At 57.0% G+C, this 14083-nt stretch overlaps 1 protein-coding gene across 1 annotated transcript in view; it reads right to left on the bottom strand.

The window, feature by feature from the left end:
• Positions 1–4173: 4173 nt before the first annotated feature.
• The window catches only part of LOC116837937 (digestive cysteine proteinase 2-like), a 13185-nt gene continuing 3275 nt past the window's right edge, over positions 4174–14083 (bottom strand). The window contains exons 2-11 of the mRNA XM_032802861.2: positions 13277–13333; positions 11704–11796; positions 10733–10905; positions 9814–10054; positions 8715–8916; positions 7732–7925; positions 7144–7235; positions 6417–6578; positions 5268–5457; positions 4174–4361 (exon numbers count right to left, since the gene is read on the bottom strand). Of these exons, the coding sequence (XP_032658752.1) occupies positions 4174–4361; positions 5268–5457; positions 6417–6578; positions 7144–7235; positions 7732–7925; positions 8715–8916; positions 9814–10054; positions 10733–10905; positions 11704–11796; positions 13277–13333 (1592 nt within the window). The remainder of the gene's footprint in view (positions 4362–5267; positions 5458–6416; positions 6579–7143; positions 7236–7731; positions 7926–8714; positions 8917–9813; positions 10055–10732; positions 10906–11703; positions 11797–13276; positions 13334–14083) is intronic.

Here is a 14083-nt window from a genome sequence, read left to right as displayed (position 1 = left end):
TCAGGCAGCTGAAGGGTTCTTCTGAACTTCCTGCCCTGAGTTGTTATGTGGTGCTGATCATGCTGTCGAACAGCTGCTGGACTCCACCCCAGAGGTGGCTGCATTCTGGTGGTTGGTAAGTTCGTTCCTGTTTGAAAGGCAGCCTGGCTCGCAGGAATGAGGTCAGGACTGGGTGCCCCAGAGCACCTGAATGCTAATCTTGGCTCTGCCACTGACGCACTCGGAGGCCTTGGGCGTCTTTCTTTCCCCATCTGTGAAATGGGTAACACCTGCTTTCCTTCCTCCCTCCCTCTCAAAGCTGCTGTGAAAAGAATGATTCACCGGGGTGTGTTAGTATTACATTTCTGTGGTGCCTTTCGTTCCCAAGGACGGCATCTGTCTATCTAACATCTGGAACTTGTAAAGAACCTTTCACTACAGCCTTGGCCTTGGCAAACCACATAGACAGGTGTCCCTTCTTGCAGCCCATGCAGCCACCTCTGGGGTAGAACGTGGTGGCTGTTTAACAGCGCAGAACAATCTACAGCGCACTTTAGGACAGGAAGTAAAGGAAATCTCATGTCCAACTGACATACCAAGGAATATTTTAGGGGAGCAAACTGGAAATGGGTCAGAACACCAGGCTTAACACCCCCACCCCTGCAGAAAGTGCTGTGGGATCTAGAATGACCACGCAGATCCAGGACCCCAGGTGACTGTCTCAGCACCAAGGGAAAGGGAAAAGCAGCACTCACAACACCACTAACCCCACCCCGCTTGCAGCACCGGGGTTTCCTCGAAGTTTGGTTAAGCACTGACACAGTCTGGAATGTGCTAGGAGCTGTACAAACACTCAGCCGAGCTCCCAGCCTGACGGGACGTGGCTTCGGGTTCACACCTCTCCAGTGATGGCGGCGGGAGCGCAAGGAGCCCTTCAGCTTCGGGGATCATTCCCCTCCCTGCGGAGTTCTGCTGCGCTGCAGGGTTTGGGGGGTTATTGATGCTGCACCAGAACTGAGTTTCCAGAACAGAGGGAGGGGGAGGAGGAGCTGCCGGGGAGGAAATGCCACCAGCCAGTTGGTGGGGAATCAAGGGGTGCGGGGGGGTGACACTGGTGCAAAGCCCATGCAAGGGGGATCAGAATCAGGCCCATGTCGGCAGCCTCCTTCCAAGGTTCCGGTGCCGTCCCCTTCCTCGAGGTGTCAGTGCCGGCAGGAGAAGCTTGTCTAGGAGCCATGGGTAGCGCTGCCCTTCTCCCCAGGGCTCACCTGCCGCAGAGGCGAACGGTCAGCTCAGCTGTGCCCGTTCGCTTTCATTCCAGGGAAAGCGACAGTGACTCGAGGGTGCCTGCTCACAAGCAGCCTCTCCGAAGAAAATGAAAATGCGTCTCAGAGCAGCTTCTGGCCCGGGAAAAGCATCACTGCCCCCCACGTGGATCAAAATCCCCCTGCTGCCCCTTCACGCCCTGCCGGAGGGTCTGAAACAAAACCAGAGTAGGCAGCTGGCTCCCACTGCAGCTACTTCTCCTCAAAGCCAGCACAGTATCTATTGCTCCAGCCAGAGTGTCCCACTGGGAACGTTAACCAAGCCTGAGAAATCTCATCAGCTGTAAGCTCCAATTTACAGATGGGTAAACTGAGGCTTGGGGTGCTGATGTGGTTTACGCAGAGTCCTGGCATGCGTCAGTGGCAGAGGTGGGAGTAGATGCCCAAGCTTCTGCTTGATCCTGCCCCATTACCACTGTACAACAGCGGTCACTGGTGCTAAGCTGTGACCTGCCCACTGATGTGCTGGGAAAACCCCATGCACTCTCCACTTCCTCCTTCTAGGTGCCTCTTGCTGTTTTGTTCTTTCTTACTCCATTGATATGATTGCAACACCCTTGTACAGCTGGGTTGGGGTGGATCCCTGACTGTCTGTTCCCACTAAACAAACACTGAATTTCTCTGTTTTTCCAAGAGCAGCAGCAATTGGCCCAGAGCCTGGCTGCTTTTTTGTCTTACTTACCTGTGCGTGCACCAGCCTTAACATCCATCAGGGCATTTTGGGGACTAGGGGGGTGGTGGGGGCTCTGGGGCGGACTCCTCGGTGCAGCTCACTGGTTTTCTCGCTCCCGTCACAGAACGCTACGGCCTGTGCTCACGCCGTTCCTTTGTTACTGGAAATATGTCAGCAATGCTGCCTGGCAAAGTTGGGCCAGGGTAAAGTTCAGGGACTGGGCGCAAACAGAAATCTGTTAAAGCAGCAAAGAGGCCCATGGCACCTTATAGACCAACAGATGTACTGGAGCATGAGTTCTTGTGGGTGAATCCCCACTTCGTCAGAAATCTGTGTCCTGAGCCAGGGCAGGCCAGTGGAGACTGGAAGGGGAATTGGGTTTTTGTTCCCTTGTTAGGGGAACTGTATGCAAAGTTCTGGTCAGCCCCAGCTCAGGTACAAGCCATCCACTCGTGGGCTGAGGTTTGGGTGATGTTCATCACACGAGTGGCGCCACACACCCGCCCCCGTGGCAGGTAGAGCCGGGGCAGGAGTAGTTTTGGTAGAACTGGAATGTTCTTGAGATGTTTATTTGGTTGCTCCTTGAATTGATAAGTGGTGGGCTTTCCTCCAGGTGAACCCAGGCTGTACCTGCTCTGCTGATGTGTTCCTGGGAGCATTGCTCTTTGCCCGCACTATTGTGGTGGACACCTGATCCCCCACCCAGCCCTCTCCTTCAGCCCCAGCCCAGGAAGACCTCTTAACTCCGGAAAGTTTCCTTGAACCATGTCTGACCAGGCTCCCACTGGCCATTTCACCCCTGGATGCAGGTGTCCCTCCAGCCTGTGTCCAAGGGGTTCCCTGGAGGGAAGGACACCCCCGAGTGAGGCAGTGCCTATACCCAGGGGGTGATGGCAGGCCCACCCCACCCAAGGCAGAACAGGTTGTTAACACAATTAACCTGATAGGTGGCAACAGGGTCTGGGAGCAAGCAGGCATAGGGTCCGGACCTGGCGCAATGGGCTGGCCCAGGCTGTCTGGAGTGGCGTGAGGACAGCTGATCCAGGGGGACTTTGGTATCCTGGAAGGGGAGGACGATAGTGGCCTGGCCAGAAGGCTGAACCACAAAGAGGGGAAACCCTGAGTTCTAGGGCTGGGGGGCACGCTGCGAAGAAGGGGGTGGCAGACTGGAGTGGAGTTAATCCCCAGATGTGGCCACAAGGAGGTGAGTGAACCCTGTGGCACAGGGACAGAAACTCAGTGGGTATAAACTGGCACAGCTCCGCTGCAGGCCCTGGAGCAATCCTGACTCACGCCAGCCCAGGGCATGCAGCTGTTCGGACTCTCCACTGAACTAGAGCACTCCCTCCCCACTGAATGAGTCTGGCTGGTAGCAGGAGCCAGGCTGGATGAGCCATGGGTGAGGGCAGCATTGGGTCGAGGAGCCTTGCGCTGCCAGGCCTTTCCCCTCACCCCTCCCATGGAGAGGCACCCGCAGCACTGTAGGAACGCTGAGTTTGAGAGGTGCTACGTGCCCTGCCTTGTGACTGCCCCCAGCAGGAGGGGTGCCCTGCTCCGCTCCCTGGGGCAGCGTCGGGCAGCAGTGAGGGCAAGGCACAGCCAAACCCTGCTTCCCCCAGCTCCCCCCCCCCCCCCAAACACACAGACACTGCAAACTTCTCTCTTAGAGTTTATTGTCCTGGCACTCTCCGTGCATCCAGCAGCCTTCTGCTGTGCAGTGTAGCAGAGATGCCAGCTGTGCTGGCATCTATCCCCATCACTCAGCAGCAGCCAGGCTTAGCTCTCCCTCTGCCCCCAGCGTCTGTGGCTCGCCCTCCCCCAACTCACCACTTGACATGCTATAAGCACGGTGACGGTAGCAGGTGTCCATGATGCACAGAGACACATCAGCACGGTCCCCGCCTTGTGGAGCGTCTGTTCCAAGGTAGTGCGAGGTGCAGGGGGCCCCTCAGCTTGGAGACCACCCAGCCTCTCACAGGGCCTTAAGGGAACCAGCTGAAGCTATGTGGGTATTAAAGTAACACTCCAGGAGCGACCTGCCCCAGCCAGACAGTCGCTGTCAGGCCTCTGACTGGTTCACGTAGCTGGAGTCTAGTGAGAGTTCAGCCAGAGGCAGCTGAGTGGGTCTCTCTCCCCAGGGCTAGCTGGTCTCTCGGGCAAGGCTGGGGGAACAGGCCCTGCACGCAGTGTTCATGCTCAGGCCAGGATGGGGTATGTTGCCGCCGTCGTCACCCCGCAGTTGTTGTCCCGCATGGACATGAGGATGTAGCCGTCGTTACCCCAGTAGGTGGACCAGGAGTTTTTGATGAGCCAGTAGCTCTCCTCTTGCAGGACTCCATAGCCCACGGCCAGCACCGCGTGGTCCAGCTCTGTGCTCTTGTTTCCTAGGAAAAAGGAGAGGAGACTTAGCCTCCCTCTGTTGGGAGGTGAGAGACTGGGCTGTGCGGTCCCGCCCGCAGGAGGCCAGCAGGCCGTGCCCTGTGCAGAGAAACCACCTTACGTCTTCCTATATTCATCGTATGACTGCCTTACAGGAGTTAGTGTAAAGGGGAATGAATAAGGGGGGGCTATAAAAAGGGGTGAAAGATAATGAGTGGCAGGGAAGGTCAATGCCACCCAAGAACAAAGGGCTGCCCAATGAATTAAAAAAGGAAACATTTTAAAACATGCTTTTTAATGCCATGCCTAATTAGCCTGCAGAACTCATTGCCACAGGATATCCCGGAGGCCAGGAATTTAGCAAGAGTTCGCAGATTGGACATAGAGGAGGAACATCCCCAGTTAGGTTAGGCAGGATAAAAGATAAGAGTTCTGAACCCTCCTGCTTTAGGGCAGTAGGCAGTCACGCTCTGTATGGGGCTAGCATAAAAGCTCCCCCCATGGGTAAGTTGTTCCATGAGGAGTTTCTTGTTCCTCCCTCTGAAGCAGCTGGGGGGGATGGGACTGTAGCCTTTGGTTTTACCTAAAGTTAGTTTTAGTGATGTTATGTTGCACCCTCGAGGACCTGGCCCTGGTGGCTCCAGTCTTAAGTTCAGCAGAGTTACCTCTGTTAGATCTGGAGCTCACAGGAACACATGGAGGCCAAGGGAAGTAACACAATCACAATCACAAGGCTGTGTGTTGTTACGATTAATTAACAGGATCCATCCTAGACGAGATGCACAACGGGTCTGATCGAGCTGTGGTGAGAATCAATGCAGCTGCTTCTGCCCGCAGGGAACCTGGCTCTGTCCAATTCGAGACAAGCAAAGTCCTCCCCCAGCAGAGCCCCGGTGCTCCCCCAGACTCACCGCAGGCAGGTTCGTAGTAGACGCCGTTGGCATAGAAGGCAAAGGACTTGGGGGAGGCGTCGATGTTCACGGCCACCGGGCCGTGCTTGTAGAGCGCCGCTTTCAGGGCGGTGACGTTCCCGGGGTCTACGTTGATGTAGCCAGCGACCTTGGCTATGAGCTCAGACTGGTTGTAGTGGCAGTACCCATTCTGGAGGGGAAAGACCGGTGCAAGAACTAGGTGACAAGGCTACTGCAGCCAAATCCAGAGCCCTGCCCTTCAGCTAGACGCCTGCATGGCACCATCTGGATACCATGGCAGAGCAGACAAGGCAGGCTAAGGAGGAACTTTCACTGGTCCTGCCGGAGAAACACTAAACCCCATCCTGCATCAGGGGTTTGGGTCTACACAGGCCCCCTCCAGCCACTGCCAGGGTTAGGATGAGTCAGTGACAGCAGTCGCGCAGGCTCTGACCACACACAGCTGTCATCTCCTCGAGTTCAATGGAGCGGCTCACATGGGAAAAGTCCCGCTCCTGCACGAGGGGCTGCAGGATGGGAGCATCAGCCTCGCTGCTCGCCTGTCTGGGTGCCGACGCAGCCCCCGGCGCTGTGACATCTCAGCCAGCCTGGGACGCAGGCCAGGGCAGAGTCCGTTTTATGGCCGCAGAGCTGAGGCAGGGAAGGAGGGCGGCGGTTCTGCGGTCCAGAGGTGCTCAGCACCCCTATCTGCACTGGATGGCAGGGGGCTCTGCAGCTGCTCGGCACCAGGGCCGGATTTACACCTTACGCACCCCTAGGCACAGCATCTTCAGCGCCCCTCCCCTCCCTGCCTACAGTTTCCCTGTGTGTTGCCCCCAGTTTTAGAGAGGCAGGGTTCCCCAAAGCACAGGCCTGCTGTGCCTAATTTGAAATCCGGCCCTGCTCAATGTGCCCGGGGGCAAGCTGCCTGGGGTCACAGAGGCAGCCTGATTTAACCACAAGGCCGTCTTGCCTCTGACAGGCCTGGCAGTGTCTGAAGTGGCCTGTGCATGCCCCAGATAAGGTACAAAGCACCCTCAACCCTCCATGGAGACAGCAGGCAGGAGGGTGCCCAGCGCCCCGAAGCCTTTCCCAGAATCTTCCCCCGACCGGCTCTGGGCTCTCCTCCGATGCCGGCCCAGTGCTCACCTGGCCCATGTACGGCCCGTAGGACTCGGTGCTGGCGATGCCGCCGTGCTTCTTGATCCACTCGTACGCCTGCCACTCCTCGCCACCGTCGCAGGCGTGGTTCCCGAAGCCCCAGGAGCAGTCGATCAGGACTTGCTGGGACAGTGGGGTCAGCACTCCAGTCTGAGGGGCAGCCGGGAGAAAGTCAGGGTCCCGGCCGAGAGATCCAGAGTCCCAGTAATGCACAAAGCCCAGAGGAGAGGGGGGTTGGGGCTCCCCCTCCCCTGGCTCATGGAGGGGTTAGTTGTCTCCTGCCTCCAGCCAAGAGAGCCAAAGGTTCCCTCTGGGCACTGCCTCCACCCAGGGCCTGCGCATGGGGGCGGGGGGCTCACTGGAGTGTGCCCATCTGCCCACTGTCCCATTCAAGGATGATTCTCCCACTCCCCAATTGCTTCCTCTCCCCAGTAAGGGGTGGCCTCCGCTTCCCAGGCCAGACACACCATGCTCCACATCTCATAGCTCCTCTTGATCAGGCGCCAGAGGTCACCCATGGCATGGAGCAAGGCCATGTTCCCCTTCAGGGCTCCATGCAGCTCGGCCGGAGGGGTGGATTCTCCACCCCAGCAGCCCAGAGGATCCAGACTAGTGGCAGGAGCCTGAGAAGTGGGTGTGGGCTCCGATGCCCCAGCCTGCCTCGGAGACTCTGCACTGCTCCCTCCCTAGACACGCAAGGCAGCTGGGCTCTCACCTTGAGGAACAGGGCCCCCTCCATCGCCCCGGTGGTAGCAAAGCTCCAGCAGGAGCCACACACGGCCTGGTCCTTCACTGGGGTCACGGCGCCTGGGGAGGGAGGGGTTACAGGGCAGGAGGGTTTGCAGTCAGGTAATTTGGGGTTTTTCATGTTTCCCACATTCTTCCATGGGAAAGTGGCCATTTTGCGGGAAAGTTTCTTTCCGCAGAGAGTAACGGACCCCACTTCGGCCCTTTGTGGTGCTTGAACCTGGGACCCTCAGAGCTTAAAACAGCCACCACTACTGCCTGAGCTAAAAGATATGCTCCATTAGGTGGAGGCCGCATGAGACTCAAACCCCTTCTATGGCCCAGTCACTAGAGAGAGGTATAGGCCCGTGCCCTTAGTCTGGGTTTCGCTAGGTCCGGTCAGGAGGAGGCAGGGAACTCTCAGTGCATCAGAGCTAGTTTTCTCTGGGACCTGTTTCCCTTCTTAGCCTGTCCTATGCAGCGGCTCCAGCCGAAAGCCCCGTGGGCAGCACTTGGACTCCCTGCTGCACCATTGGCAGGTTACCATGAGAGGCAGAGCCTGGCCTGTCTTGCTCACCGTACAGCCTCCAGTCCAGGTTCTCTGGCAGGACGAGGCTCTTGTATGCTTCGGACGGGAACGGCTGCCCATTGTTGGGGGCCCCACTCTTTAGCCGCCCCCGCAGCACGGCCATCTCCTCCGGGGTGCGGTCGGCCAGGTGGTTCAGCACCAGCTTGTAGGGCAGGTTGGCCCGATTCTTGGAGTGGACGTACCTGGGAGGGGATGGATGATGTGGAGAGAGGGGGAGCTGGGCAGCGGGCAGCAGCACTGGCTTGTGGCCACCCTCCCAGCAGCCAGTAACCCCAAAAAAACAAACAATCATCACGGACATGGGAGGCTCTTAGCCATGCCAGGGCGCATGGGAGAAGTAATCCCAGAAGAAGCCACCTCCTCCTCCCACCTGCTGAGGGTAGCTGACTGGAGACCCCTAGTCTGCAGCCTGGAGAAGCTCAGCCCTGTAACGAGAGGGAAGGGCCTGGGACAGTATCTGGGTCAGGTTCCATGGGCTGTGATGCAGATCCTCTAACTGCTCTTGGGGGGAGGGGGCAGGGGGAATGTCCTGCAAGAGACTCAGCCTGCATCACTTCTAGCGGTCTGGGAAGTTCCCTCAGCTTGGGGCTGCCCCACGTGTGGTGGGAGATGCCAGGGTTTTGCAGCCAAACTTTCCAACCTCAACCTGTGGATTTTTTTGGGTGCCCAGCTGGAGACACTTGGGGCTGGATTTTCAGTGTGGGCCGAGAGTCCTGAACTCTTGAGCTGTGCACCCAAAGAACAGCAACCAAAAATCACTGTGTCCTGGGTTCGTTCCAGGCATACAACGTGAGGGCACATCAAGAGAGTACCCCAGCGCAGCCCCACACAGGCCGGGCAGGAGTCTCTTCCATGGTTATTTGAAGACATTTCTATCAAGCAACCAGTTTTTTGCTTCATTGAGAAACATTCCTTGAGATGTTTAAACAAACCCTCTTGTTCCTCCTTTCCGTTCCCAGATAGCCCCATACCTCATGTTGTGGATGAAGGTACGTTTCCTGTGTTCCATCTCCTTCTCGGTGCTGTACGTTTTCCTGAACTTCTCCTTGTAGTGGTGGAACAGCTGGTGATGGACTCTGTCTGTTTCTCTAATTCTCCCGACAAATTCCTGCATTGGATTGGCCAGGATCTGGTGCTCCGGCCCTGCGCCAGGCCAGTGCTCGCATTTTAGACCTAGAAAGGACAGAGGCAGAAACAAGTTTGTGGCAGGCACAGATTATCCCTGGAGCAGACTGGCAGGGCAAAGGTTATCAAGAGCAAGACTGACTGTATCTGATCATAGAATCATAGAATATCAGGGTTGGAAGGGACCTCAGGAGGTATCTAGTCCAACTCGCTGCTCAAAGCAGGACCAACACCAACTAAATCATCCCAGCCAGGGCTTTGTCAAGCCGGGCCTTAAAAACTTTTAAGGATGGAGATTCCATCACCTCCCTAGGTGACCCATTCCAGCGCTTCACCACCCTTCTTGTGAAAAAGTTTTTCCTAATATCCAACCTAAACCTCCCCCACTGCAACTTGAGACCATTGCTGCTTGTTCTGTCATCTGGTACCACTGAGAACAGTCTAGATCCATCCTCTCTGGAACCCCCTTTCAGGTAGTTGAAGGCTGCTATCAAATCCCCCCTCACTCTTCTCTTCTGCAGTCTAAATAATCCCAGTTCCCTCAGCCTCTCCCTGTAAGTCATGTGCCCCAACCCCCTAATCATTTTCATTGCCCTCCGCTGGACTCTCTCTCTGTCCAATCATAAATCAAGCTGCATCTTCACAAGTTCACTTCTTGCTGCAGTATAAAGTTGTGGTTGGCCTATAGGTAGAGAGTAGGCCAGATTGTGCTGGCACATGGCTGTTAATCTGGAGTAATTCCCTTAGAGTTGGGGAGGAAGGGAGCGTTACATCAATGTTCACCAACCCCTTTGCCTGGTGTTTGCCTGCGGCGTGGCTGGGTATTGCTGTAGCCAGAAGCGCACGCATGGTATGGAGGGGATGGGCGGTGTCTCACCTGGATCTACAGTCCCATGCTGCAGTGATGGATGCAGTGGTGGAAGCCCAGGGCAGCAGCGTGCTTACCGTGTGGGAGGCTGAAGACCTCGGCTGGGTAGCTGCGGGAAAAGCTGCTGTAGTCGATCTCGTACTTGTCGTAGTGGGAGCCCAGCAGGCTGTTGAAGCCCCGCATCTCGTAGTGGACGGGGACGGGGCCGTCAGCAGAGCTGGCTACCCACAGGGTGTAGACATTCTTCTTCCGGCCCCAGTAGGACACGCTCTGCAGCACGGTGCAGAGCTGCCCTTTGTAGAACTCCTCCCGCACGGGCTGGGGAGGCAGCGGGCATTAGGGGCGGTGTTTCTGGATGAGGCGGGACAGCTAACTGCCGGAGCAAGAGATCCTACACGGTGCACACGTGAGGTGCTGCCCGCAGCGTCCTGGCCAGCAGCTGTGTGCACTCTGAGCCGCAGGACCGAGGCTTCCTGTGCAGCAGTCAGGCCAAGCTCGCGCCTCGGGGCTGGCAGTCTAGACCCCCCCTTCTTGTGGGGACATTCTCCCCGGGGGCACACAAAGGGGGAAGTCCCCATCCCCCTTCAGCTGATTACCCCGGGCCCGTGCTCAGGGTGTACAGGGGGATGGGGGCAGGCTTCCCTGGACCCCTTTCCACTTGTGCACCCATGGGAGGGACAGTTTGACCCACAGCCAGCCCTGGTGCAAGCTCTGCCGACTTGAGTGGCGATGCACCATGCTTAGGGCAGGGCTAGATTTGGCCCTGGGCTTGTCACATCGCTGCCAGGGGAAGGGGTGTGCTGGCGCTATTACCCATCATGCACTAGTCTGCCGCAGAGCCCCATGGCGCGTGTGCCAATGGCCCTGTGCTATGGAGCAGGGCGAGGTAGCTAAAGGGTCTCCTGGGGAGGCGGGGGAAAGGAGACCCCATTCGCCGAGCAGGATGCCTGGCATCCGGGGCCCTTCTTTGGCAAGTCCCGTGAGATACGGGCTCACCTTGAAGCCGTCCAGGCGGGGGAAGACGCTCTGCGGGCTGATGAGATCCCCGGCCGTGCCATTGACCCGGAAGCACTTCTGAACATTCACCTGGGTTTCTGTGGTTTCTGGGGTCACCTTGAAACTGGCGCCGAATGGCTGCACAGAGCCAAGCTGGTACGTGATCACTTGGCCTGCAGGGACGCACCCAGGGCAAGCAGTTACCACGGAGGGCTACAACAGTTCTGCGGGCGCCCACGCCCTCCCTGAGGGCAATGGGAAGCGTAACAAAGGCAAGCGTCACTCTGTGCTGAGCGACGGGTGTTTGGGAGACGAGGGCCATGCCGGGGGCTAGAGGTAGCCCCAGCATTCACTGCAGTGGGACTAGTGGGACTCCCCCCAGCTGCTAAGTAGGAGTAAATGCGGTGCTCACGGGTGCTGCTCAGCACTCATTCGTCAGTGGCACTGCCTTGGTGTGCTGCTAGCAGGTGTGGAGAGGAGAAGCCGGCTTGCTGGACAGGGGAGGGTGGCCAGTTTAGTTGAAGCAGCTGTGACCTGAAGCCATTAACCACCTTTTAGCAAAGAATCACAGAATAAACTAGAGTTATGGCCCTAATCCTGAGCGTCCTGGCTTGGATTTCCCTCTCTGCCACCCCCGGGCTTCAGTGGGGGGCTGCCTGCATCAGGACCTCAGCTCTGGTAACATGCTGGGGCCAGATCCTAAGCTCCTTGCTGCACCCCAGAGCTAACACTAGAAGCTCAGTTTATCAGCACCACAGAACTTAAACTGATCTCGTCTTAGCCTGCGGGGCCCTGGCCCAGGTGCTGCCTCTCCAGGCGTGCTGAGACAGAGACCCGTCCGCAGCACTAGCTGCACTTGGAGGAGAGAGCCTGGCCGTGCAGCCAGACATGGGTAATCCATTCACTGTGCGTAAGGGGGAAAGGACGCTGCCTCCCTGGACCGCTACCCCAACAGTATCCAGGTGACCTACCGTGGTAGTACTGGATGCGGCTCTGGCCTCCGCTCAGGTTGTACCAGGCTTCGAAGGGCTCATTGATTTCAGCATAGGGCAGGCTGATAACCCCTGCAGGACACAAGGTGACAGGAGCCAGGTTAGCCTGTCCCATAGAGACCGAGGGACCAAGTCATATCTCTAGTTAATCACTTTAGCGATGGTGTGCCAGCCTCATCCATACAGTCAGACAGCGCTCCCCAGCTGCAGGGCCAATGCAGGGATAGCTAGGAGCAACCCACCCGCTGATTTTAAACACAGGAGCCTAATCCTGAGCCCCGGCTCACCCTATATCCAGGCAAACTCTCCCTGAAGGTATACAAGCCAAGTAAGGGGTTGGCCCAATGTTCTCTAACCTGGTTTTGTGGTTCAGCATTTGCACAGCAAATCATTAAGGGCTGCGAATTCACGACAGAGTGGGGTTGGGGGGGATGGGGAAGCACAGAGGTAAATTTCAGTCGCCAGAGACATCCCTTCTAGTGAGAGCTTGTCGGGAGGGGGCCCAGGGCCCTTGCCCAGCTAGGAGGAGGTTGTAAGTTCATCTCAATAGGGGTCCTGTCCAAACCACTCCTGAGGCGAAAAAGCTCATTTTGCCAGGGTCCAAAAGGGGCTAGAGGCGGGGACGGGGGGGATCTAAGGTTGTTTCAAGATGTCGTTGAACAAGATTACATGCACCTCCTTCCTACTGCACTGAGAAATGGGAGTGGAAGGCTCCTCTCTCGGCCCCCAAAGAGCTGTGCTGCAGTGCATAATGTTTGCAGTCCTGGAAACCAAACTGATGAGAACAGGGTGGAGGGAACACACCAGCCCTCTCCTGCATTTGTGGCACTTGAGCCTGCAGCTCTTGAGTGTGCAGGGTGATATCTCAGCTTCTACAGAATTACTTTCCTCCCTGCTCTTTGGAATCTTACACGGGAGTGTCGCATTCAAACACACACCTTCACCGGACCCCTGTAAATAGAGGAGGTGCAAGCGTCTTTCAAAATATACAGCTGGAACAAACCTGGACAACAGTATTCTAACAGGGCCTTAAAGCTGCACTCCTTTGCATTGTGTGGCTGGGGGGCCTGAGCTGAATCCGAGACCCAGCTCTGCAGCTTTGGTGGCTGGAACACATCCCAGGCCTGGAGGGGACTGATTTCTCAAGCCAGATATGTCTGACAGCTCAAGAGAAGAGCTAACCCCCTCCCCACCCAACCCTTGCACCCAGATGCCAGGCTAAACTTGACTTGGAGCTGAGCCCCACTTCTGCCCTGCCAAAGTACTTTGGGCCACATTTTCAAAGGTATTTAGGTGCCCACAGCTGCAGATAAGCACCTCACTAGCTCCCATTGATTTCCAGGGGGAGTTATGTACCCAACCTAAGGCAGCCTCTATCTGCATTAAATACTTGTGAAAATCTGTCCCTGGGTGATACTACAGCACCTTCCGGCCAGGATCTCCAAGCACTTTGCAAATGCTAATTAAGCCTCAGAACTCCCACCCTTAAGACACCAACTCCCTGGGACAGTCCCCAGTACACACAGGGTTAAGCCCACGCCTGGAGTATTACCTGTAACGTGATAGACATCTCCGAACTTGGGGATAGGCTGCAGGTTGCCCTCGGCTCCTGGAAGAGAAGGGTCATCTTATTCCCCTTACCGGCAGCCACTTCATTCCCCACCAAGACCAGCCCAGGGAAGCTGAAGCTGCACAGCTTTGTGGGGGCCGTGCACGGTGTCTATCCCAGCCCAGTGCAAGGAGCAGTCCAGCTGGCAGGGAGTTAGACAGCTGAGTAGCTCATCACCTGAGGTGACCCATTAACAAGCTCTTGACTCCCTGAGAATCCCAAGCTGGGGATGTGACCTCCTGAAAGGATTCCCAGATGCCTGCGGCTCACACGCAGGCTGGAACAAGGTTTAAAGTGGGGGTGCTGAAGGCAGAAGCCGGGGATTTGGGTTGTTGTTACTACTTCAAGCCAGGGGGTGCAGCAGCATGCCCTAGTTCCAGCATCTATGCACACTGATAAGGGAAGAGAAGATGAGTGTGGCCTGGCCAGGGTGCTAGAGTTGTGCAGGGGCGCTCCCTCTCCCCAAAGCAGCGCAGGGGCTAGACCCCTGAATTAACAACTCTACACATCATGCCATGCCTGCTGGTCCCACTCCCCCAGACCAAGTCACTGGTCCCGGTGATCTCACACACCCGCAACTCCCAGAGAGTCCAGTGAGTGTCTGGGGTGTTGGCAGGACCGGCGCTAGGGTTTCTGGCGCCCTAGGCGCCGGGCCATTTCGCCGCCCCGCGCGCGGGTCTCGTGGCTCCGGCGGAGCCGCAGGACCAGCAGACCGTCCGCAGATACGACTGCGGCAGCTCCACCGGAGCC

Source organism: Chelonoidis abingdonii, chromosome 25, assembly GCF_003597395.2.
Source record: "Chelonoidis abingdonii isolate Lonesome George chromosome 25, CheloAbing_2.0, whole genome shotgun sequence".
NCBI lineage: Eukaryota > Metazoa > Chordata > Testudines > Testudinidae > Chelonoidis > Chelonoidis abingdonii.
The sequence above is the reverse complement of the archived record's forward strand: the minus strand, read 5'-3'. Positions and strand labels throughout refer to the sequence as shown.